This window comes from Salvia hispanica, chromosome 2, assembly GCF_029641045.1.
Source record: "Salvia hispanica isolate PSC_SH4W2 chromosome 2, Shi_PSC_v1, whole genome shotgun sequence".
In the NCBI taxonomy this organism is placed as follows: Eukaryota; Viridiplantae; Streptophyta; class Magnoliopsida; order Lamiales; family Lamiaceae; genus Salvia; species Salvia hispanica.
The window spans coordinates 18,089,430-18,113,500 of NC_142693.1; the positions used below are offsets into that span (position 1 = coordinate 18,089,430).

The following is a 24,071-nucleotide window of genomic DNA, read 5'->3' on the forward strand; positions in this document are numbered from 1 at the left end:
TTTAGCGCGAATATCTTAGAAATAATATAAAAGGGAGAAATTCTGTCAGCGAATAGAAACATCCTCTCAACCCACTTAAATTCTAAGAAGGAAGTTGTGAATGCCATTAAATGAACTAGACTTTCCATGGTTTGGGGCTACTGCGTATATACACATGGTAATACAATTCAAAAGGGAAAATTTCTTTGGGAGAATTGGAAGAAACACTCTGGTTCCTCCATTCCTCCTCTCCACAAATGTATTCATGGCGTCGCAGCAGAGCGTTCATGATTGCGTTGATCCTCATATACCTTTCATCCTTAGCTACAGCCCAGAATCCCTTACAATGCACCAGCAACGGAAACTACACAGCCAACAGCACCTACAGCAACAATCTCGACGCCTTACTCCGCTCTCTCTCCTCCAACATGACCGATTTCGGCTTCCGCAGCGCCTCCGTCGGCCAGGCCGCAAACACCGTCAACGGCTTCGCCCTCTGCAGAGCCGACCAAACCCTCGATCTCTGCCGCCGTTGCGTCGACGCCGCCGCGCGAGAGGTGCGCCAGTCCTGCCCCAACGAGAGGCAGGCCGTGATTTGGTACGAATTCTGCACCCTGCGCTACTCCAACGACCCTATATACCAAACGCAGACGGCGGATCCCACGGTTATGCTGCGGAACACGCAAAATGTCACGGATGGAGATCGATTTACGGCGGAGAGGACGGCGCTGGTGACCGACCTCGCGGCGGTGGCGGCTAACGGAAGCGCGCAGCTCAAGGTCGGCGTAGGGAGTCGGAATTTCTCCGATTCGACAATTTATGCTCTGGTGCAGTGTACTCCGGATTTCTCACGAGAAGAGTGCCAGAGATGCTTGAGCGGGGCTTCACAAGGTTACCAGAGTTATCTTTCGCAGGGCTTCAGAGTTCTAAACCCCAATTGCAATATTCGCTATGAGCTTTCTACCTTCTACAATGAAACTCGGCTGAGGGAATTAAGGGTGGCAATTGTAGCTCCAGCACCTCCGCCGAGCTCTCCTCCAGGTAATTCTGCTCTCTCGAAAAAAATCCCCAAATTGATTTTAAGAATTCGAACCCTAAGATGAACTTGTTGTTAGTCCTTGATAAAATTGCATATGTTAATTGAGTTTTGAGATTTGAATCAGAATATGCTGCCGGAAAACTTAACAACTATCAACAAATTATGCTCTGTTTTTTTTTTTTTTTTTTTTTAATTTGCTTGTGTATCTTCTAATGAAGAACTGCAAATCAGTGGCTATACTACATGTAGGTTAAACAGCTTTCCTTATAACTGCAGGAACCAATGGTACTGATCCAATACCAGGAAATAAAGATGATAATACTACAAAAGTTATCATCATCATCATTGTTGTTCCGGTTGCGGTGTCTCTGATAATTGCTGCTTTTGCCATCGTCTTTGTTATAAGAAGAAGGAAGCAGAATAAGGCATATGAAGCCGGCGAGAGTAAGGCTGTTTCTACTTTTAGATCTATATGCATCCTAATTTAGTGGGAACTAACCTTGATTATTTGTTCTGTTTGGTGAAAAATCAGCTGCTGACGATATCAGTAATGTCGAATCCTTGCAATATGAGTTTAGCAGCATTAGAGCTGCCACTAATGATTTTGATGATGTTAACAAGCTGGGGCAAGGTGGATTCGGGGCTGTTTATAAGGTAGATTAATATTGTACTTCAATAAAACAGAGCATGCATAATTCTCATCTCCGTCTCAGATCAAGTAATGCAAGTCTATTTTGCTGCAAACGCAGGGAAAACTTCAAACTGGCGAAGAAGTAGCAGTTAAAAGGCTGTCCAAGGATTCAGGGCAAGGCAATGTGGAATTCAAGAATGAGGTTTTGTTGGTTGCCAAGCTTCTACATAGGAATCTTGTCAGGCTCTTAGGTTTCTCTATGGAAGGAGCCGAGAGGGTACTAATATATGAATTCGTTCAGAATGCAAGCCTTGACCAGTTCATCTTTGGTAATCCTTTTCTTTAGTTTTGATTGAATATCAATTGTTGTTGGTTCATTTTACTAAGTAGGAATGGTTCGGTTTATATTGGACAAGCAGATCCAGTCAAGCGTTCACAGTTGGATTGGGATAGTCGCTACAAGATCATCGGGGGTATTGCAAAGGGAATTCTGTATTTGCACGAAGACTCTCGACTCAAGATCATTCATCGTGATCTCAAAGCTAGTAATGTGCTGTTAGATGGAGAAATGAACCCCAAAATTGCAGATTTTGGGATGGCAAGATTATTTAAACCCGATGAAACTCAAGGAAACACAAGCAAGATCGTCGGAACTTAGTAAGTCCAATACTAACCATCACGCAAATTCTCTAAGCAAGTATTTCTAATCCGTCCCTTACTGAATAACCTAATCTGTATACAGTGGATATATGTCACCTGAATACGCAATGCACGGGCAGTACTCCATCAAGTCAGATGTGTTTAGTTTCGGAGTGCTGGTTCTGGAAATCGTGAGTGGTCAGAGAAATGTTTGTATCCAAAATGGGGATAATGTGGAGGACCTCCTGACTCTTGTAAGCTATACACAATTCCTCTATCAATGTTCATAACAAGGCCAAATTAAGCAGACTGATATTTATTGCATCTAATGGCCACACATTCGCAGACATGGAAGAACTGGCGAGAAGGGACAGCTACGAGTATGGTAGATCCTACGCTGACGAATGGCGCTGGTTCTGTGCGCGACATGATTAGATGCATTCACATGGGACTGTTGTGTGTCCAAGAAAATCCCGCAAACAGGCCAACAATGGCTACCGTTGCTCTAATGCTCAGTAGCTCAACAATGACCCTGCCGGTACCTGCTGAGCCTGCGTTTTATATGGCTAGCCGTTATGGTCCCATGGATTCAACGAATCAGAATTCAAAAGATTCGACCTCGCTTAAGTTTGGAACGGTAGTATCTGAAGGCTCGGCATCTGTAAATGATGTTTCAGTCACCGAGCTATATCCTCGTTGATTTTGTCTTCCTGCCGAGGTTTGTGCTTTCCTCGACACAAAAATTATGCATGTAATTTTGTTATGTTTTCTCTTTTATCCGTGTATCTGAGCTAGAACTTTTGAAATAATAAAGCTGTGTAGATAATATAATGCTGTAATCAGGTAAATTAGGAGGGACTATTGTTTCAACTTCTGTAACACTAGATGTAATAGGATTATTGTTGTGTTGCGTGAATTTTATAAATACTATTTATAAAGAAATTTTAGATGATTTTTGTAATAATATAGGCTAATTTGGCAGCACTCTGTTGAATTTTAGTAAATGGTAAGATTGTATGGTCTGTTCTACCATTTTAGGAAGTTAGACTATTACACTATCTTGTAATGTAAATCTCGTGCTCGATCATCTGAATGTTGATGATTGAGGTTTTTTGTCTTTAAATTTGGCAACAATCCCGCAAAGAATTTCTCTGGAGAATTGAAAAAAATGTATTCATGTTGTAGCAGAAAAATGTCCATGATCGTCTTGATCATCATTTACCTTTCATCAACCTTCGTTACAGCAGAGAAATATCTATTCAAATGTACCAACAATGGAAACTATACACTAAACAAACCTATAACATACCTCAACACCACCATAACGAATTACACAGTATACTCAGTCAATCTCCACGCCTTGATCGTCTCCCTTCACTCGAACATGAGTGACTACGGCTTCCACAGCGCGTCCATCGGGCATGCCCCAAACACCGTTAACGGCTTCGCCCTCTGCAGAGCTGACGTGACCCTCAACGCCTGTCGCGTCTGTATGAAGCTGGCCTCGGTACAGGTGCTTCGTGAGTGCCCCAATTCGAGACAGGCTGCTATATGGTACAAACACTGTTCCATGCGCTACACTAACGATCCACTATACGAGATGAAGACGGTAGAACCCAATTTTCTGGTAAGCAGTGATCGAAATGTTTCGAATGGAGAAAAGTTCAGGGCGGAGAGGGCAGTTCTGATGGCCGATCTCGTGGCACAGGCAGCTAAAGGCAGCTCCAAGATCAAGGTCGGTGTAGGGAGTAGGGCTTTCTCGGATAATTCGAAGATTTATGGTTTGGTGCAGTGTTCTCCGGATTATCGTTGCTAGATTGTCAGGCATGCCTTAGAGAGGCATCCAAATCTTTCCAAAGTATTGCTGCGGAAGGCTTCAGAGTGCTAAACCCCGACTGCAACGTTCTATATGAACCTTCTGTGTTCTACAATGGAACTCGTCTGGCGGAATTAGGGGTGCCTGTTATTGGTTCACTACCTTCCTCGCCGGCCCGTCAGCCAGGTAATTCTTTCTGTTGGACGAAAGTAAGAAAAATTATTTTTATTGTGTTAAGTGGAGAGAGAATAAAGTAAAAAAGAGGATACAGTAGGAGTAGAAGAGAGGAAATAGGTTGTTATTTTTTCTAACAATAGAAATTGATTACCTGTAGTGGGAAACCAAAAAATTTTACTCCACTTGTTTGTGCTAATGTATTTGTTGTGTGCATCATCTAAAGAAGAACTCTTTTCTTATTTCCGCAGAAAAAGATACAATACCAGGTAACACTTCAAAACCGGATGTAAGAATCAATGGTAAAAATACAATACCAGAAAAGAAAGATGATAACACTACAAGACAAGTTTACATCAGCACTGCTGCTTCAGTTGCAATGGCTCTAATATTTACTGCGGGTATCTTTATCTTGGTTCGAGCAAGTAGGACATCATACGAAGCCACCGAGAGTAAGAGTATTTTTTGTGTATATCCATCATAAGAGAAGTTCAAGTATTGTTGTAAATTTGGTGGGAACTAACCCCTGATAATGTCTTTGCTTGGTGAATCAGCTGCTGACTATCTCGGTGTTGGTGAATTTCAGCAATATGACTTTATCAACATTAGTGCTGCAACTAATGGTTTTGATGAAGCTAACATGCTGGGGAGAGGTGGATTTGGGAATGTTTATAAGGTAATTAAGTAATAAACTAGGCCAAGCATGATTCTCAGATCAACTAATATGAGTCTATTTTGCTGCGAATGCAGGGAAACCTTATAACCGGAGAAGAAGTAGCAGTTAAAAGGCTGTCGAAATATTCAACGCAAGGCGAACCGCAATTCAAGAATGAGGTTTTCTTGGTTGCAAAACTTAAACATATGAATTTGGTGAAACTCTTAGGTTTCTCTATGGAAGGAGCTGAGAGGTTACTAATATATGAATTTGTTCAGAATGCAAGCCTTGACAAGTTCATATTTGGTAATCATTTTCTTTAGTTTTGACTGAATAGCAATTGTTTCATTTTTACTAAGTAGTAATGATTTGATTTATATTGGACTAGCAGATCCAGTTAAGCGTTCGCAGTTGGATTGGGATAGTCGCTACAAGATCATAAGGGGCATTGTGAAGGGAATGTCGTATTTGCACGAAGAGTCTGGACTCAAGATCATTCATCGTGATCTCAAAGCAAGTAATGTAATGCTAGATGATAAATTGAATCCAAAAATTTCAGATTTTGGGCTGGCAAGATTAATTAAACAAGATGATAATGGCGGAAGTACACTCAACGTTGTTGGAACTTAGTAAGTACTACATAACTAAGCAAGTATATATTCCTATTATAATACGTGCCTTACTGAATATCCGAATTTGCGTATGCAGTGGATATATGGCACCTGAATACGCAATGCAAGGAAAATACTCCTTAAAGTCTGATGTGTTTAGTTTCGGGGTGTTGGTTCTGGAAATCGTGAGTGGTCAAAGAAATAGTTGCGTCCAAAAAGAGAAGAAGAATGTGGAGGAGCTGTTGACTCTTGTAAGCAAGGTATACACAAGGCCTCTATCTATTTTAATAATATAACCAAATAATGTAGATTGATTTTATTTTTTGTAATGACCAGACATGGAAGAACTGGCAAGAAGGAAGAGCATTAAATATGATAGATCCCATGCTGACAAGTAGTTCTTGTTCAGTGCGTGATATGGTGAGATGCATTCACATCGGATTGCTATGTGTACAAGAAGATCCTGCAAACAGGCCGACAATGGCTTCGGTTGCTCTAATGCTCAGTAGCTCAACAATCTCTCTGCCTCTACCTGATCAACCTGCATTTCATATGGATTTGACGAAGCAAAATTTAAATGAGGCGAACTCCAGTGTAGGCTCGTTATCTGTAAATGATATTTCAGCAACCGAGTTATATCCTCGTTGATCACGGGCACATTGGTGGCCATGGCTGGTTCCTTGATCACGGACACATTGGTAGTCACGGCTAGTTTCTTTGAATGCCACTCAGAGCACTAATGTTATGATTAAACGATAAAACTTGCTCCAAATATTAGTCTACCATGAGAAAGACCACATTTAGCCTATAACCCAAATTATGCATGTAACTTTGTTATGTTTTCTGTTTTTCTGTGTATGTAAACCCTTGTGTAGGTAATATAATGCTGTAAACGGGTAAATTAGGAGGGACTACTGTTACATATTCTGAACCACGAGATGTAATGGGATTATTGTTTGTGTTATATGAATTGCATGAATTTCTATAAACGTCCAATTTATATAAGGTTCCGTTTGGTATATGGAATTGGGCCCATAGAATTGGAATTGAAAGTTCAATTCCAAATCCAACGTTTGGTACCACAAATATTTGGAATTAAATTCCATTCTAGTTTTTTCTCAATTCCACCATTTGAATTCTAAATAGTGTTATAAAATTGGGCCCCTACACACACTATACGCACTACACACATTATGCACACATAAACACACTGCATACACACTTTCTATATATCATTTTTACTGAACAAAGAATTGGAATTGAATTAATTCCATCAAATTCGATTCTGTGGGATTTTATTTTCAATACAAGTCCAATTATGTGTGACCCTAAAGTTATTTAAATTTGTAATAATATAGGGCTAATTGGGCATCACTCTATTGAATTCTAGTAATTGGTAAGGTTGTATGGTCTGTTGATCTACCACTTGGTACAAACACAAATATTGAAGATGTTTTGTTTCATAAGCCCTAATACCTTATTTTGGAAAGTCGTATTATTACACTATCTTGTAATGTAAATCTCATGCTCGATCATCAGAATAATGATAACTATCTTGTAATGTAAATCTCATGCTCAATCATCTGAATATTGATCATTGGGTTTTTCTTTAAATTTGCCAACAACCCCACAAAGAAATTCTCTAGAGAATTGAAAAAAATGTATTCATGTTGTTGCACAAAAATGTCCATGATTGTCTTGATCATCATATACCTTTCATCAACCTGCGTTACATCAGATAAACATCCATTCAAATGTACCAACAATGGAAACTATACACTAAACAAGCCTATAACATACCTCAACACTACCATAACAAATTACACACCATACACAATCAATCTCCACGCCTTGTTCATCTCTCTCTACTCAAACATAAGCGACTACGGCTTCCACAGCGCGTCCGTCGGGCACGCACCAAACACCGTCAACGGCTTCGTCCTCTGCAGAGCGGACGTGACTCTCCAGACATGTCGGGTTTGTGTGAAGCAGGCCTCGGTCCAGGTGCTTCGTGAGTGCCCCAACGCGAGACAGGCTGCTATATGGTACAAACACTGCGCCATGCGCTACACTAACGATCCCCTGTACGAGATGAAGACATCAGATCCCACTTTTCTGGTAAGAAGTGATCGAAATGTTTCAAATGGAAAGCGGTTCAGGGAGGAGAGGGCAGCGTTGATGGCCGATCTCGTGGCACAGGCAGCTAAAGGCAGCTCTGAGATTAAGGTTGGGGTCGGGAGTAGGGATTTTTCGGATAATGAGTTTTCGAAGATTTATGGTCTGGTGCAGTGTTCTCCGGAATTATCGTTGCTAGATTGTCAGACATGCCTGAGAGAGGCATCCAAATCTTTCCAAAGTGTTGCTGCGGAAGGCTTCAGAGTGCTAAACCCCGATTGCAACGTTAGATATGAACTTTCTGTGTTCTACAATGAAACTCGCCTGGCGGAATTAGGGGTGCCTGTTATTGCTTCACTGCGTTCCTCGCCGGCCTCTCAGCCAGGTAATCCTGTTTTGTCGGATAAAATTAAGAAAATTATATTTATTGTGTTAGGTGGAGAAAATAAAGTAAAAAATGAAAGAGAGATTAAAGAAAAATACAGAAGCAAGAGAGTAAATAGGTTGTTTTTTTTCTAAAATTAGAAATTGTTCACTTGTAGTGGAAAACCAAAAAACGAATATCAATTACTTGTGGTGGAACAGAGTGAGTCTTTAGTTTCAATTTCTATGTTAGGTGGGTCAAAAAATCAACAAAATTTGAAACGATGTATTTCTACATAAAATTTACTCACTCTGATGACTCACTTTCCTTTTTGGTTTGTCCCAATAAAATGACCCATTACTAAAACTTAAAACACTTTTATCTCTACTTTATTCGCTCTCTCTAACTTTACTATTTCAACTTACACACACAAAATAAAACTAAATAAAATTCCGTGCCGCACAAGGACATAAGGATGTCTATGGGCGGAGGGAGTACTTGTTTGTGCTAATGTTTATGTTGTGTGTACAATGTAGAGTTATTATTGTGTGATGTGGTGTGTCGTGTGTATATTGTGTAAAGTATGTGTGTGCAGTGTATATATGTGCTGATATGTGTGAATAGTATGTGTGTGTGTGGTTAAGAGCTTCTTGATTACAACTATTTGGAGTTCTAAATATTTATGTTAGTTAAGGAATACATAGAGTGGAAATGAGAGGATTTGGAGTGAAAGTCAATTCTAAATCCAATCATTTTTATTGTACAAAGTAATGGATTTAGAATGATAGGCTCCAATTCTAAATCTAAACCCTCAATTCTATGTTACCAAATTAACAAACCCTACAGTTAATTTTTGGAAGTGAAACCCTAGCTTTGTCCTTGAAGATTTGTTGTGTGCATCATCTAACGAAGATACAATACCAGGTAACCCTTTTAGACCCGATGTAAGAATCAATGGTAAAAACAGAATACCAGAAAAGAAAGATGGTAACACTACAAAACTGGTTTACATCCGCATTGCTGCCTCGGTTGCACTAGCTCTAATATTTATTGTGTGTATCGCTATCTTCGTTCAAGCAAGTAGGCCATCATACGAAATCACCGAGAGTAAGAGTATTTTTTGTATTTATATATATCCATCATAAGAGAAGTTCAAGTGTTGTAAATTTGGTGGCACTAATAACCCTTGATAATTTCTTTGCTTGGTGAATCAGCTGCTGACTATACTGGTAATAGTGAGTTTCTGCAATATGACTTTATCAGCATTAGAGCTGCAACTAATGGTTTTGATAAAGCTAACAAGCTGGGGAGAGGTGGATTTGGAAATGTTTATAAGGTAATCAATAATAAATTAGGTCAAACATGATTCTCAGATCAACTTTTACGAGTTTATTTTGCTGCGAACGCAGGGAAACCTTATAACTGGAGAAGAAGTAGCAGTTAAAAGATTGTCCAAATTTTCAACGCAAGGCGAGCCGCAATTCAAGAATGAGGTTTTCTTGGTTTCCCAACTTAAACATAAGAACCTGGTGAAACTCTTAGGTTTCTCCATGGAAGGAGCTGAGAGGTTACTAATATATGAATTTGTTCAGAATGCAAGCCTTGACAAGTTTATATTTGGTAGTCATTTTTTTTAGTTTCATTGAATATCAATTGTTGTTGGTTCATTTTGCTAAGTAGTAATGGTTTGACTTATATTGGACAAGCAGATCCAATCAAGCGTTCGCAGTTGGGTTGGAACAGCCGCTACCAGATCATAAGGGGCATTGCGAAGGGAATGTTGTATTTGCACGAAGAGTCGGGATGCAAGATCATTCATTGCGATCTCAAAGCAAGTAATGTAATGCTAGATGAAAATTTGAATCCCAAAATTTCAGATTTTGGGATGGCAAGATTAATTACACAAGATGGTAGTGGCGGAAGTACAATCCATGTCGCTGGAACCTAGTAAGTAGTAGTACATAAGTAAGCAAGTATATATTTCTATTTTAATCCATCCCTTACTGAATATCCGAATTTGCGTATGCAGTGGATATATGGCACCTGAATACGCAATGCAAGGAAAATACTCCTTCAAGTCTGATGTGTTTAGTTTCGGGGTGCTGGTTCTAGAAATCCTAAGTGGTCAAAGAAATGGTTGCGTTCGAAAAGAGAAGATGAATGCGGAGGATCTCGTGACACTTGTAAGCAAGGTATACACAAGGCCTCTATCAATGTTAATAAATAACCAAATAATGTAGATTGATTTTTATTTTTTGTTATGGCCACAAATTAACAGACTTGGAAGAACTGGCAAGAAGGAAGAGCATTAAATATGATAGATCCCGTGTTGACAAGTAGTTCTGGTTCCGTGCGCGATATGGTGAGATGCATTCACATCGGATTGTTGTGTGTTCAAGAAGATCCTGCAAATAGACCATCAATGTCTTCGGTTGCTCTAATGCTCAGTAGCTCAACAATGACTCTGCCTCTACCTGATGAACCTGCATTCCATATGGATTTAACGAATCGGAATTTAAAAGAGGAAAACTCCAGCGTAGGCTCATCTGTAAATGCTATTTCAGTAACCGAGTTATATCCTCGTTGATCACGGCCGTTTGCTTGATCACGGGCATATTGGTGGTCATGACTTGTATCTTCGCATGCCACTCGAAGCACTAATGTTAGGAATAGACGATAAAAATTATTCCATAATACTAGTCTACTCATGAAAAAGACCACATTTAGCTTATAAACCCATCATAATCCTACGAATGTGGGACAAGTTTAATTGTACCGGAGTCTTGAGATAAAACTGTCGTAAATAGTTAACGAAAAGGGTACGTAGATTCTTTTATGCACTGTTGTTTTATGAGTTAAGTAGTGATGTTTCTATTTTAGAATACATGTCACTTTAAGCATGACTTGGTGAAATTTTAGGGCTAAGAGCATCCGCAATGGTGGATGTCCCGGCGGACATCGGACCGCTGTGTGGGAAATTCGCGCGGGACATCCGCCATTAGGCGTGGGAGGGGTGGATGCGGACATCGGCTGTGGACACCTCTCATCCGCAGCTTTCCAGCAACTTCCGTCGCGACATCCACCATTGTGGTGCCATGACGGACGTCCGCCAATTTTTTATTTTTATTTAAAACTCTATATATACGGCTCGTGTCGAAATTTGAATTCCGTAATAAATTGTATATTTGTAAATTTGTGAATTTTTTATTATTGTGAATGTCCGTCATTGTGCAGTGGGATGTACTTATGACGTGACAGTTTAGTGGGAGGTCCTTATGACATGAGATGAGGTGTTTTTGGGAAGTCCAATGGAACATCCGTCCCATTGGAAATGCTCTAATAGCAAAAAAATACCAAATCTTTTTGGTCATTTCAAGTTTTTACCACAAACTAACGTAAGGAAAAATACACCAACTTCTAACTTCTAAATTTATCACAAAATTCTATTTTGCCCAAATTTAATCATATGTGATTCTTGTCTACCGAAATTCAAATTCAATCCCACTTATCTTTAAAAAAAATTCAATGTGATGATCATAGAATTCTTAAAACTATTATTCATAATCTCGTGCGTTGAATTGTTCTTGACATGCAATTTTCAAGTGATTGGGACATGATTGAATATAAAGGAGCTCTAATTCTATCTCTACGAATCAAAACTTGGAAAAAATTAGTTAAAATATGATGACAATTCATGAATCAAAGCTAGTTGCTTCGTTTTCGAGCTTGTCTCCAGTTATGAATTGGCGAAAACTGCGCATGATTCTACTAATCTTCATACACCTTTCATCCATGGCGCTGGGGCAGGGCAATCCCTACAACTGCACCACCACCACCGCCTCCAATTTCACAAACAACAGCGCCGATCTCACCGCCTTACTCCGCTCTCTCTCCTCCAACATCACCGACTACGGCTTCATCACCGCCTCCGTCGGCGCAGCCAACGGCCTCGCCCTCTGCCGCGCCGACCAATCCCCGCACATGTGCCGCGCCTGCATCCAATCCGCGTCGCGCGAGCTGCTCGAATCGTGCCCCGGCGCGAGGCAGGCTGCGATATGGTACGAGTACTGCACCCTGCGCTACTCCGACGATCCCATACACAGCACGCGTGTCGCCGATCCAGTTAAGAGACTGCGAAATACACAAAATGCTGCGAATGGAGCTGCGTTCAAGGAGGATAGGGTGAGGCTGCTGGCTGATCTCACTGCGCAGGCGGCTAACGGCACGTTCCAGCTCAAGGTCGGTGCGGGAGCTAGGAATCTATCGCGCTCTGATTTTGCGACGATTTATGGACTGGTGCAGTGTACGCCGGACTTTTCGTCGGAGGATTGCCGGAGATGCTTGACTGAAATTGCGGAAATCCTTCAGAATTATACGTCGATTGGATTCAGAGTGCTAGGGTCTGATTGCGTTATTCGATATGAAGTAGTTGATTTCTACAATGAAACTAGGCTTGAGGAATTGGGGGTAAAACTTGTAGCTTCGCAACCGCCGCCGCCGGCGACCTCGCAGCCTGGTAATTGTACTACTCAAATCCCTAATTTTAATTTGGGAAATTCCTTGGATTTGGTCCTTTGAATTAAGATGAACCTGTTGTTTTTTAATTATGTTTTTGTTAGAATGTAGAGAATCGATCTTAATTAATTTTGGGGAAAAAATGCTATAGATTAAACAACATTTTCTTATTTCCGCAGGAAGCAATGGTGATAATACAATATTGGGAAGGAAAGATGATAATAAGACAAAAGTAATGATCTTCATTGCTGTTCCAGCTGGGGCAACACTTATATTTGCTGCTTGTGCTATCATTATCTTCATTAGAAGAAGAATGAAGCGGAGTAGTGCATATGAAATAGCGAAGAGTGAGATTTCTTCTTCTCTTTTATCCATACTCATCATGGTGCATGAGTAATGCAATGCAACTGACCCTCAATTCTTTCTTGAATTAGCTGCTGATGACATTAGTAATGTTGATTCCCTGCAATATGATTTTAGCAGCATCAGAGCTGCAACTAATGATTTTTCCGATGCTAACAAGTTGGGGCAAGGTGGATTTGGGGCTGTTTATGAGGTTATTCTATATTGTACTTCGATTACTAGAACTAGCGGGATTGTCAGTTCGACTAATATCGGCCTATTTTGCTGCGAACTCAGGGGAAACTGCAAACTGGTGAAGAAATAGCAGTGAAAAGATTGTCCATAGATTCAGGGCAAGGCAATCTGGAATTCAAGAATGAGGGTTTGTTAGTTTCCAAACTTCAACATAGGAATCTGGTGAAGCTCTTAGGTTTTTCTATGGAAGGAACTGAGAGGGTACTAATATATGAGTTCGTTGAGAGTGCAAGCCTTGACCAGTTCATATTTGGTAATGTTTTACTCTAATGTCAGTAACGAACATCGTTCTTGATTGCTCATTTCAGTATATACTACTCTTTTGGAAATGTAGATCCAGTCAAACGTTCACAGTTGGACTGGGATAAACGCTACAAGATCATAAGGGGTATCGCGAAGGGGCTTCTGTACTTGCACGAAGACTCTCGACTCAAGATCATTCATCGTGATTTAAAAGCTAGTAACATACTGCTGGATGGAGATATGAATCCCAAGATTGCAGATTTTGGCATGGCAAGATTATTTAAACAAGATGAAACTCATGGAAATACAAGAAAGATTGTTGGAACTTAGTAAGTCTATAACTCAATATTTCAATTTTTTGATAGTTCTTCATAACTCAATATTTCAAATTTGAATAAGCAGTGGATATATGTCACCTGAATACGCAATGCATGGTAAGTATTCGGATAAGTCAGACGTGTTCAGTTTTGGAGTGATTGTTCTGGAAATCTTGAGTGGACAGAGAAATGTTTGTATCCAAAAGGAGGAGAATGGAGAGAGCCTCTTGACTCTTGTAAGAAATTATATCGAATGCCCTTGGCTGTGTTATTATTAAAACAAAATTATGATTATTGCAACTAAGAGTCTCAAACTCTCAGGCATGGAAGAAGTGGAGAGAAGGGACATCTGCAAATGTGATAGATCCGGCGCTGAGAAATGGCACAGGTTCTGTACGTGATATGGTGAGATGCATTCACATTGGACTGTTGTGTGTTCAAGAAAATGCTGCAAAGAGGCCAACAATGGCTTCGGTTGCTGTAATGCTCAGTAGTACAACAATGAGTCTGACAGTGCCTTCTCATCCCGCATTTTATTTGAGTTGTCGCTATGGCCCCCTAGACTCCAAAGATTCCTACTCCAGCGAAGTTAGAACAGGTGTATCTCAAGGCTCATCGTCTGTAAACGATGTTTCCGTAACCGAGATATATCCTCGTTGATTTTTCCATCCTGCCAAGGTTTGAGCTTTGCTCAACACAAAAATTATGCATGTAATTTTGTTCTGTTTTTCTCTTGTATCTGTGTATATGAGTTAGAACTTTTGAAATAATAAAGCTGTGTAGACAAAGTCTTAAACAGTTAATGAGGAAAGGGACGATTGTTTTGAATTTCGAACCACGTTGATCATAGAATTCTAACAATGAGGGTTGAACTGGTCTTGTGAGCTAGAAGACATGACTATATCCAAGTGGTGGTGTCAAATCATGTAGAGAAAATTATGAGCATTTGAGTGGAGATTAAGTTCTCTGTTTCTTCTTATGTCTTTTTCCAATTCCACTCCTGTCTTATTCCTGTAATCATGGCCCTGTTTGACACTTTCATTGACTTTCTTCTTCTTTGTGTTTGCAAAGTTAATTGGAAAAAACCGCTTATGAATTCAATAGACGATGAAACGCAACGCAGCTCAGTTGAGTAGACGCTTCTTCTCCATCCAATAGGTTGGAGTTCTTGAAATGTATCCAGTGCGCATGATTCTAATAATCATCATATACCTTTCATCCCGGGTGAGAGCACAGGAGAATCCCTTCGGATGTACCAGCAACGGGGGCTACAAGAATAATAGTGTATACAGCGCCAACCTCAACGCCCTACGCCTCTCTCTCCACCAACATGAGCAACTACGGCTTCCACAGCACATCCGTCGGCGCAGTCAACGGGCTCGCCCTATGTAGGGCCGACCAAACCCTTGAGGCGTGTCGCACTTGTGTCGAGTCAGCCTCACGCGAGGTGCTTCAGTTGTGCCCCAGCGCGAGACAGGCGGTTATATGGTATGAACGCTGCTCCTTGCGCTACTCTAACGATCCCATACACAATACGCAGACGGAAGATCCCACCTATCTGCTAATAAATACACAAAATGCTTCGAATGGAGATGCGTTCAAGGAGGACAGGGCGAGGCTGCTGTCTGATCTCACCGCACAGGCGGCTAACGGCACGTTCGAGCTCAAAGTTGGTGCAGGGGCTAGGAATCTCTCACGCTCAGAGTTTTCGATGATTTATGCTCTGGTGCAGTGTACACCGGACTTTTCATCGGAAAATTGCCGGAGATGCTTGGCTGGGCATTCCCAATTCCTTCAAAGTTATATTTCGATTGGGTTCAGAGTGTTGGAAAGACAACTTGAAGTATCCAAGAATGTGGGGAAGAGAAAGTATGAAGTTCCAACTCATTGGAAAGAGGATATAGCATTTATAATGTAGAGTCCCAATAGTCTAGTCCCTATGTATATTTGCCCTATAAATACCAATGTACAATGTATCAAATAAACACAATTCAGTGAATAAACAATCTTCTCCAATGTTCAATATCTGATTATTCAACATGGTATCACGAGCAATGTTTCGATCCTAGTTTTTTCAATCCAAAATCAGGAAACACCTTTTTCGAACTCAGAATTTTTTTCATCATCGTTCAGTACCATTACAGCCCTCTGGCCAAGATCCAGCAATATACAACTCCTTTTTTTTTCCAATCTCAAACCTGCAAACCAAAATCAAGTGAGAATCCAATTCAAATGGCCAAATCAATTGAATCAGTTTCAATAGGATTCAAACTCGATGGAAAAAACTTCCCTATTTGGTCCAAACTCATGCTCGTTGCCGTCGGCAGCCGAGACAAACTGGACCATCTTGAGGGGGATGCCATTCCTCCCAAATCTGACGATCCAAAATTCAAAGAATGGCAGGCTGCTGACTACACGGTGTTCTCATGGCTGATCCAAAACATGGAGCCCCGGCTAGTCATACAGTTTGCCCAACATCAGACGGCCAAGGCCATGTGGAAGAGCTTGGTCACAACCTTCGGCGTGAGAGCCGATCGAGTCCAAATCTATGATCTCGAAATGACAACAATCAAGACGATTCAAGGAGATAACACACTCGAGTTCTACTGGGGAGAACTCCAGAAACACTGGATCAATTTCGATGCAAGAAAACCATGTCCCTACACCTGTTGTGACAAGGGAATCGAAATTTACATGAAGGAGACGAATATTCAAAGGTTACACCAGTTTCTCGGTGGCCTCAACGACAAGTACGACAGCCTCCGGAGAGAAATTCTCAAACTTGGGGATGACACAACAGCCGAGGAAGCTTTTGGCATCGTCAAACAAGAAGAAGGGCGGACTGCGGTTTGGAAGCCATCGGTCAACCCGACTACTGACTCAGGGGAGGCCGGAATTGGAGCCGGTTTTGGAGCCCGATTCAGGCAACCGCCGCCACCCGCTCAGAACCGAACACCCGCACCACCACACACCCGCGACCAGCAACCACCACAACCACATGGATACACCCAGAATCGTCCAGCAAAAATCGACAAATCCAAGCTTTACTGTACACACTGTGGTATGAACAAACACACAATGGAGACATGCTTCAAACGCATCGGATATCCGGAGTGGTGGGAGGACGGGCACAAATTGAATCGGAATGGAACGGCGAAAGGAAAATCAGCGGTGGGGCGAGATGAGAGCACCGGAGTCGTCGCCACTGCGGGTAGCCAAAAGGCCGCCTACGCCGGCAACGACACCAAAATAACGATCGAACCTCCAATCGGAGGCGGGTGGTGGCCAGAAGCCGAAGAGGCAGCGGCAGCGGCGGCGGAAATAGCAAAGGCCCGGTGTGGGAATGCGAACGAAGGTAAAGGGTTTGGGATTTTAATCCCAAACCCTCCTCTTTTTAACTTATTACAAAATCCACCCCACATTTTTCCCCCACCCCCCTCCATTTTTAATAATTTACGAAAACCACCCCATTCTGGTAATATTTATCAAACTGGACCTCAAACTCCCCACATATACGAAACAGCCCCCCAAAGCTCATTAATCCCTGTTTTTGGCCATAAAAATTGTTCTACCTTAGACGATCCATATATGGCTCGAATATGTCATGTTCAATCGACGGAGGGTAAGAAAGATAAGCGATGGATTTTTGATTGTGGTGCTACTGATACAATGACATATGATTTAGAAGATTTATGTAACTTAACTACGTCACGGAGAAAATATGTTGAAACTGCTAGTGGAGAACTAGCTCGGGTGGAAGGGGCTGGCACTATTCGAATTTCTCCGTTATTAACTCTATCAAATTGTCTTTATGTTCCGTCTCTATGCCAAAAGTTGATGTCTGTTAGCCATGTAACAAAGGAGCTCAATTGCACCCTTCTAATGCATCCTAAGTTTTGTGTTCTACAGGGTATTCGGACGGGAGCGATTATTGGGCGTGGCACTGAAAGCTATGGGTTGTACTACGTGGATGAGATAGCTAAACCGGGCAAAGTAATGTTGGCTCAAAGAACTTCAGAACAGGATATGATGTTATGGCATAGGCGGTTCGGACATCCATCTTCGGGTTATTTGAAAATTTTATTTCCTAGTCTTGTTTCAAATTCAGCATTTAATTGTGAAACTTGTGTTTTGGCAAAGAGCCACAAACAATCTTTTCCTTCTACCGATACTAGAGTTGAGACTATGTTTTCATTAATACATTCTGATGTGTGGGGTCCGTCTCCTATTACCGGGGGACATGGGTTCCGCTATTTTGTCTTATTCATTGATGATTGCACTCGAATGACGTGGGTCTATTTTTTGAAAAATAAATCTGATGTTTTTTCAAAGTTTGTTGATTTCTACTCGATGATTCTTACCCAATTTCAAACCAAAATTCAAATTCTTCGGTCTGATAACGGGGGAGAATTCGTGAACTCAAAAATGAAAGATTTTTGTGCTAAAAAAGGCTTATTGCATCAAACATCTTGTGCCTATACACCTGAGCAAAATGGGGTAGCCGAACGGAAAAATAGGGTCGTCCTAGAAATGACTAGGGCACTTCTCCTTGATTCCAAGGTTCCAAAATATTTTTGGTTAGAGGCTGTAGCTACTTCCATTTATCTCCTCAATCGCCTTCCTACTCGCAGTTTAAAAATGAGATCTCCTCTCCAAGCCTTGTCTTCCTTAACAACAGTCCCATCTGCTCTATCTCTTGAACCCCGTATTTTTGGATGTTCCGTATTTGTTCATATTCCGAAAAATGACCGTACCAAACTGTCTCCCTGTGCCCTAAAATGTGTTTTTGTAGGATATGGCATAAACCAAAAAGGATATAGATGCTACGATCCTAACAGTCGACAAGTCATTACCACAATGAACTGTCATTTTTTGGAAAATGAGTTCTTTTATGGTTCCCAACTTCCAAGTCAGGGGGAGGGAAATACGATAGACTTCCTGAGTTGGTCACCTATGCCATACACAACAGATCCTACTGAGGGTCTACCTGAACCACCTAATACTGCCCCCGAGCAAGTCTTGCACACTATACAACCTGTGGAACCCGGTGACTCACCAATAACCCGTCCGACGCCTGAGGTAAACAATACTGCAATTGAAATTCCTGTTATTACTGATGATACTTCTGAATGTTACCCAGTAGATGGAGACACTGGACAATACATCCTTCCTTACCGGAGTAATCGAGGTGTCCCACCCAAAAGATATTCGCCGGAAAGAAGGGGGAAAGCAAGATACTCAGTAGGGAATATAGCCAGGGCAAACTTGACAAAAATGGCTAGAGCTTTTGAAGAAGCATTATATGAGGAAGAGGAGATTCCCCAGTCAGTTGAAGAAGCCATGAAAAATAAAAAGTGGAGAGAAGCTATGCAGATAGAATTGAAGGCACTTGCAAGGAATCATACTTGGGAAAAATGTCTGCTCCCAGAAGGGAAAAGCGCAGTGGGATGTAGATGGGTATTCACAATCAAACGACGACCAGATGGATCCATTGAAAGGTACAAAGCCCGACTTGTAGCAAAAGGATACACTCAAACCTATGGAGTGGATTATTCCGAAACCTTCTCCCCAGTAGCCAAGATGGATACCGTTCGAGTATTACTCTCAATTGCAGCAAACAAAGATTGGCCTTTACATCAATTCGACGTTACAAATGCCTTTCTACATGGAGAGTTGAAGAAAGAAGTCTATATGGAGAGCCCTCCTGGCTTTGATGGAGAATTCAAAGAAGGAGAGGTATGCCGACTGAAGAAAACTTTGTACGGACTAAAACAGTCTCCAAGAGCATGGTTTGGTAGATTCAGTGAGGCAATGAAGAAATATGAATATCAACAAAGCAATGCAGATCACACCTTGTTCCTAAAAAGGAAAGGAGAAAAGATTACTTGCCTACTGATCTATGTTGACGATATGATCATAACAGGAAATGATGAAGAGGAGATCGATCAACTCAAGAAAAATCTAGCAACTGAATTTGAGATGAAAGATCTAGGAGCATTGAAATACTTTCTTGGAGTAGAAGTATTAAGATCAAGGAAAGGGATCTTCATCAACCAAAGGAAATATATCCTTGATCTATTGGCGGAAATAGGAATGATGGATTGTAAACCAGCAGAAACACCCATCATTGTCAACCATGGTCTACAAATTGAAGAAGGTGCTCAACTGACAGACCGAGAAAGTTACCAAAGGCTTGTGGGGAAGCTAATCTACTTATCTCATACTAGACCTGATATTGCATACGCAGTCAGTATAGTAAGTCAGTTTATGCACCAACCTCAACAAAAGCATCTCGAAGCAGCACTAAGGATCGTGAGATATCTAAAAGGAACATTTGATCACGGGATCATGTTCAAAAAGAATGACCATTTGGAAATTCATGGGTACACTGATGCAGACTGGGCAGGGAATCCTGTTGACAGGAGATCCACTTCTGGTTACTTTACATTCATTGGGGAAATTTGGTCACCTGGAAAAGTAAGAAACAGAAAGTGGTGGCACTCTCAAGCGCAGAAGCAGAATTTAGAGGTATTAGAAATGGATTGACAGAACTCTTATGGTTACGAAGACTAATGGAAGAATTGGGGTTATTTTCACAGAAAACATGTCAGCTTTTTTGTGATAACAAAGCTGCCATTAGTATATCAGAAAATCCAGTTCAACATGATCGAACAAAACATGTTGAAGTTGACAGACACTTCATCAAGGAAAAAATTGAGGCAGGAATTGTTGAATTCCCTTTTGTTCGATCCAAAGATCAACTTGCAGACATATTGACTAAGGCAGTTGGCGCAAGAGATTTCTCGGTTGTACTTGGCAAGTTAAGTATCGGGAATCCCGTTACTTAACTTGAGGGGGAGTGTTGGAAAGACAACTTGAAGTATCCAAGAATGTGGGGAAGAGAAAGTATGAAGTTCCAACTCATTGGAAAGAGGATATAGCATTTATAATGTAGAGTCCCAATAGTCTAGTCCCTATGTATATTTGCCCTATAAATACCAATGTACAATGTATCAAATAAACACAATTCAGTGAATAAACAATCTTCTCCAATGTTCAATATCTGATTATTCAACACAGAGTGCTAGGACCCAACTGCATTATTTGGTATGAAGAAATTAATTTCTACAATGAAACTCGGCTTAGGGAATTGGGGGTGCAAATTGTAGCTTCGCAGCCTCAGCCACAGCCACAAGGTAAGTGTACACATTGTGTGGCTTGATTTTGCGTGCGAATGTGTGATCTAGAGCATTATAAACACAACATGTTTCTTTATTAGCCATACAGATTAGTCAAATTCCTATATTTACCAAATAATTAAGCATGCAGTGTGATTAACTAGTTATAAGATAAGAACATTTTCTTATTTCTGCAGAAAGTAATGGAAATAATACAACACTTATACAAGGAAAGAAAGATGATAATACGGCAAAAGTTATCATCTTCATTGCTGTCCCAGTTGGAGCAACTCTATTATTTGCTGCTTGTGCCATTATCATCTTCACTAGGAGAAGAACGAAGCAGAGCAGTGCATATAAAATAGCCGAGTGTAAGATTTATTCATCTTCTCTTTTATCCATACTCATGAGTAATGCAGCTGACCCTTAATTATATCTTCTCACTGGTGATTCAGCTGCTGACGACATTTGTAATGTTGAATCCCTGCAATATGATTTTCGCATCATCAGAGCTGCAACTAATGATTTTTCCGATGCTAACAAGCTCGGCCAAGGCGGATTCGGGGCTGTTTATAAGGTAGTTCTATTTTGTATTTTGAATCTTTGATAAACAAGAACAAGCACGATTGTCATACCGACCAATATTGACAGGGAAAACTTCAAAGTGGCGAAGAAATAGCAGTTAAACGGTTTTCCAGAGATTCAAGGCAAGGCAATGTGGAATTCAAGAATGAGGTTTTGTTAGTTGCCAAACTTCAACATAGGAATCTGGTGAAACTCTTAGGTTTCTCTATGGAAGGAACCGAGAGGGTACTAATATATGAATTCGTTCCGAATGCAAGCCTTGACAAGTTCATATTTGGTAATGTTTTTCTAGTTTCAATATAGAACATCAACCCTTGCTTGCTCATTTCAGTAATTAGTAGTATGCAGATCCAGTCAAAAGTTCGCAGTTGGATTGGGACAGACGCTACATGATCATAAGGGGTGTCGCGAAGGGGCTTCTGTACTTGCACGAAGACTCTCGACTCAGGATCATTCACCGTGATCTAAAAGCCAGCAACGTACTGTTGGATGGAGATATGAATCCCAACATTGCAGATTTTGGCATGGCGAGATTGTTTAAACAAGATGAAACTCAAGGAAATACAAGCAAGATTGTTGGAACATAGTAAGTTTTTTATATTGATAGTTCCTTTATTCCCCACTAACTCAATATTTCAATTTTGAATACGCAGTGGTTATATGTCGCCTGAATACGTGATGCATGGTATGTACTCGAATAAGTCTGATGTGTATAGTTTTGGGGTGCTTGTTCTGGAAATCTTGAGTGGTCAGAGAAGTGCTTGTATAAAAAATGAGGAGAATGGAGAGGACTTATTGACTATTGTAAGTAACATTATTATTAAAACAATACTATGTTTATCACAACTAATTAAGATTCTCAAACACTCAGACATGGAAGAAGTGGAGTGAAGGGACAGCTGCAGATATGATAGATCCTGTGGTGAGGAATGGAGCGGGATCTGAACGTGACATGGTGAGATGCATTCACATCGGACTGTTGTGCGTTCAAGAGAATGCTGCAACGAGGCCAACGATGGCTTCGGTTGCTCAAATGCTCGGTAGAACGACAATGAGTCTGCCAGTGCCCTCTGAGCCCGCATTTTATTTGAGTAGTCGCTATGGCCCCGTAGACTCCTGCTCAAGCGAAGTGAGAACAGGTGTATCCCAAGGCTCGTCGTCTGTAAACGATGTTTCAATCAGCGAGTTATGTCCTCGTTGATTTTGTCTCTACATACAAATTAATTATACATGTAAATTTGTTCTGTTTTTCTCTTGTATCGGTGTTTGTGAGTTAGAACTTTTGAAATAGTAACGCTTTGTAGATAATGTCTAAAACAGTTAATGAGGAAAAGGAGGATTGATTCAAATTCCAAACCACGAGATTCATCGTTGATCATAGCCTTTGATCATAGAATTGGTCTTGTAGAGAAAATTATGAGCATTTGATGGAGATTGAGCTAGTGAGGCTGGATTATCCGTTTCTGCATTTGAACATTTCCACTCCTTGTCTTATTTATGTAATGGAGATAATAAAGTACTAGAATGAAAGAAAAAATAAAGTATAAAGAAGAAAGTATGTTAATAATTTAACATTTCATCCATAAAAATAGTTTCGTGATTTCATTTTTGTCCCTCCATCAAAATTAGTCTAGTTATAAAAATGAAAATTTTTCCCAAATTATTATTCTTTTTTTTATCTTCCCTTCCCTTACTTTATGCACATTTTCTCTTTCTCTCCTAATTCGTCCACTTATTTCTTTGTCTATCTTATTTTATCAATTTTACATAAAAATTTGTGTCGTCCACCAATGAGATTATTTCAAATTTTCAACTAGAGGAATGTCTAGTAATTTTGTATTATAAATTTAAATTATTTTTTTATATATTTGAAAATTTCTAAATTTGAGTAATGGAAATAAAAATAAACAATATATTTGAAGATTATGTATGCAAATAAAAGAAAACTGAATATTTTATTAAAATATTGAGTAGATATGATTAACTACTAATATCTGAGATGACCAATCAAGCTGACTCAAGTCTTCCAGGTTCATCAGTGTATGAACATTAGTGGGGTGTATTTTTGTGAAGCTGCATCGTCCAGCCCATATGGACACATTTTGGGCCTAGCATTTTCTCTAGCCCAAATATAAATAAGTACTCATATTTCTCTTATTGCCTAAAAGGTGTACTAATATCCTCCTATGAAAAACGGCCCAAAAATAAATAAAAATTTCTTTTAGGGGTTACAATACTGTAATAATAGTTTAACTGTACCGGCGGCTAACGGCATGTTGCAGCTCAAGGTTGGTGCAGGGGCTAGGAATCTCTCACACTCGGAATTTTCGACGATTTATGCGCTGGTGCAGTGTACACGAAATTTTCATCAGAAGATTGCCGGAGATGCTTGCCTCGGATTTCCCAATTCCTTCAAAGTTATATTTCGACTGGGTTCAAAGTGCTACGACCCAACTGCATTATTCGGTATGGAGAAATTGGTTTCTACCGTCCTACAAGTGTACACATGTTTATTTACCGTCCTAAAGTACAACTATTGCAAGATTTTAGCTTCGTTAGTATTTAAGGGTCGATTCCACATGGACGTAAACGGTTATTAAATTGAATTAAAAT

At 40.4% G+C, this 24,071-nt stretch overlaps 5 protein-coding genes, 1 long non-coding RNA gene and 1 pseudogene across 8 annotated transcripts; all 7 read left to right on the forward strand.

Moving 5' to 3' along the window:
• Positions 1–212: 212 nt before the first annotated feature.
• On the forward strand, positions 213–3,252 carry LOC148931714 (cysteine-rich receptor-like protein kinase 8). Its single transcript, XM_089063851.1, has 7 exons — positions 213–1,020; positions 1,295–1,462; positions 1,551–1,672; positions 1,768–1,978; positions 2,069–2,306; positions 2,392–2,542; positions 2,635–3,252. Exons 1-7 carry the CDS (start codon positions 237–239, stop codon positions 2,986–2,988), a joined length of 2,028 nt encoding a protein of 675 aa, XP_088919977.1. The 5' UTR covers positions 213–236; the 3' UTR covers positions 2,989–3,252.
• Positions 3,253–3,825: 573 nt separating this feature from the next.
• LOC148931715 (uncharacterized) lies at positions 3,826–4,774 on the forward strand. The gene is made up of 3 exons (XR_016135297.1): positions 3,826–3,915; positions 3,997–4,290; positions 4,530–4,774. It is a non-coding gene; the product is annotated as an uncharacterized LOC148931715 (long non-coding RNA).
• A 23-nt stretch (positions 4,775–4,797) lies between these two features.
• Positions 4,798–6,291, forward strand: LOC125201348 (cysteine-rich receptor-like protein kinase 10). Its single transcript, XM_089064345.1, has 5 exons — positions 4,798–4,954; positions 5,029–5,239; positions 5,325–5,562; positions 5,642–5,804; positions 5,881–6,291. Exons 1-5 carry the CDS (start codon positions 4,811–4,813, stop codon positions 6,190–6,192), a joined length of 1,068 nt encoding a protein of 355 aa, XP_088920471.1. The 5' UTR covers positions 4,798–4,810; the 3' UTR covers positions 6,193–6,291.
• Positions 6,292–7,203: 912 nt separating this feature from the next.
• On the forward strand, positions 7,204–10,610 carry LOC125188252 (cysteine-rich receptor-like protein kinase 8). Its single transcript, XM_089064868.1, has 7 exons — positions 7,204–8,044; positions 8,936–8,947; positions 9,238–9,359; positions 9,433–9,643; positions 9,733–9,970; positions 10,053–10,215; positions 10,302–10,610. The coding sequence occupies exons 1-7, from the start codon at positions 7,204–7,206 to the stop codon at positions 10,608–10,610; spliced, it is 1,896 nt and encodes a 631-aa protein (XP_088920994.1).
• Positions 10,611–11,732: 1,122 nt separating this feature from the next.
• On the forward strand, positions 11,733–14,491 carry LOC125201353 (cysteine-rich receptor-like protein kinase 10). Its single transcript, XM_089064567.1, has 7 exons — positions 11,733–12,539; positions 12,718–12,885; positions 12,973–13,094; positions 13,178–13,388; positions 13,470–13,707; positions 13,781–13,931; positions 14,017–14,491. The coding sequence occupies exons 1-7, from the start codon at positions 11,762–11,764 to the stop codon at positions 14,353–14,355; spliced, it is 2,007 nt and encodes a 668-aa protein (XP_088920693.1). The 5' UTR covers positions 11,733–11,761; the 3' UTR covers positions 14,356–14,491.
• A 392-nt stretch (positions 14,492–14,883) lies between these two features.
• LOC148931716 (cysteine-rich repeat secretory protein 38-like) lies at positions 14,884–15,613 on the forward strand (annotated as a pseudogene).
• Positions 15,614–21,074: 5,461 nt separating this feature from the next.
• LOC125201350 (cysteine-rich receptor-like protein kinase 8) lies at positions 21,075–22,831 on the forward strand. 3 transcript variants are annotated; one of them, XM_089064566.1, is made up of 6 exons: positions 21,075–21,244; positions 21,329–21,450; positions 21,525–21,735; positions 21,807–22,044; positions 22,112–22,262; positions 22,330–22,831. In XM_089064566.1, exons 3-6 carry the CDS (start codon positions 21,666–21,668, stop codon positions 22,657–22,659), a joined length of 789 nt encoding a protein of 262 aa, XP_088920692.1. In that variant the 5' UTR covers positions 21,075–21,244; positions 21,329–21,450; positions 21,525–21,665; the 3' UTR covers positions 22,660–22,831. The 3 variants fall into 3 exon arrangements, with proteins under 3 accessions (XP_088920692.1, XP_088920690.1, XP_088920691.1); XM_089064564.1 differs by lacking the exons at positions 21,075–21,244; positions 21,329–21,450 and having other exon boundaries at positions 21,557–21,735; positions 21,800–22,044; XM_089064565.1 differs by lacking the exons at positions 21,075–21,244; positions 21,329–21,450 and having other exon boundaries at positions 21,626–21,735; positions 21,797–22,044.
• The last annotated feature ends 1,240 nt before the right edge of the window (positions 22,832–24,071 follow it).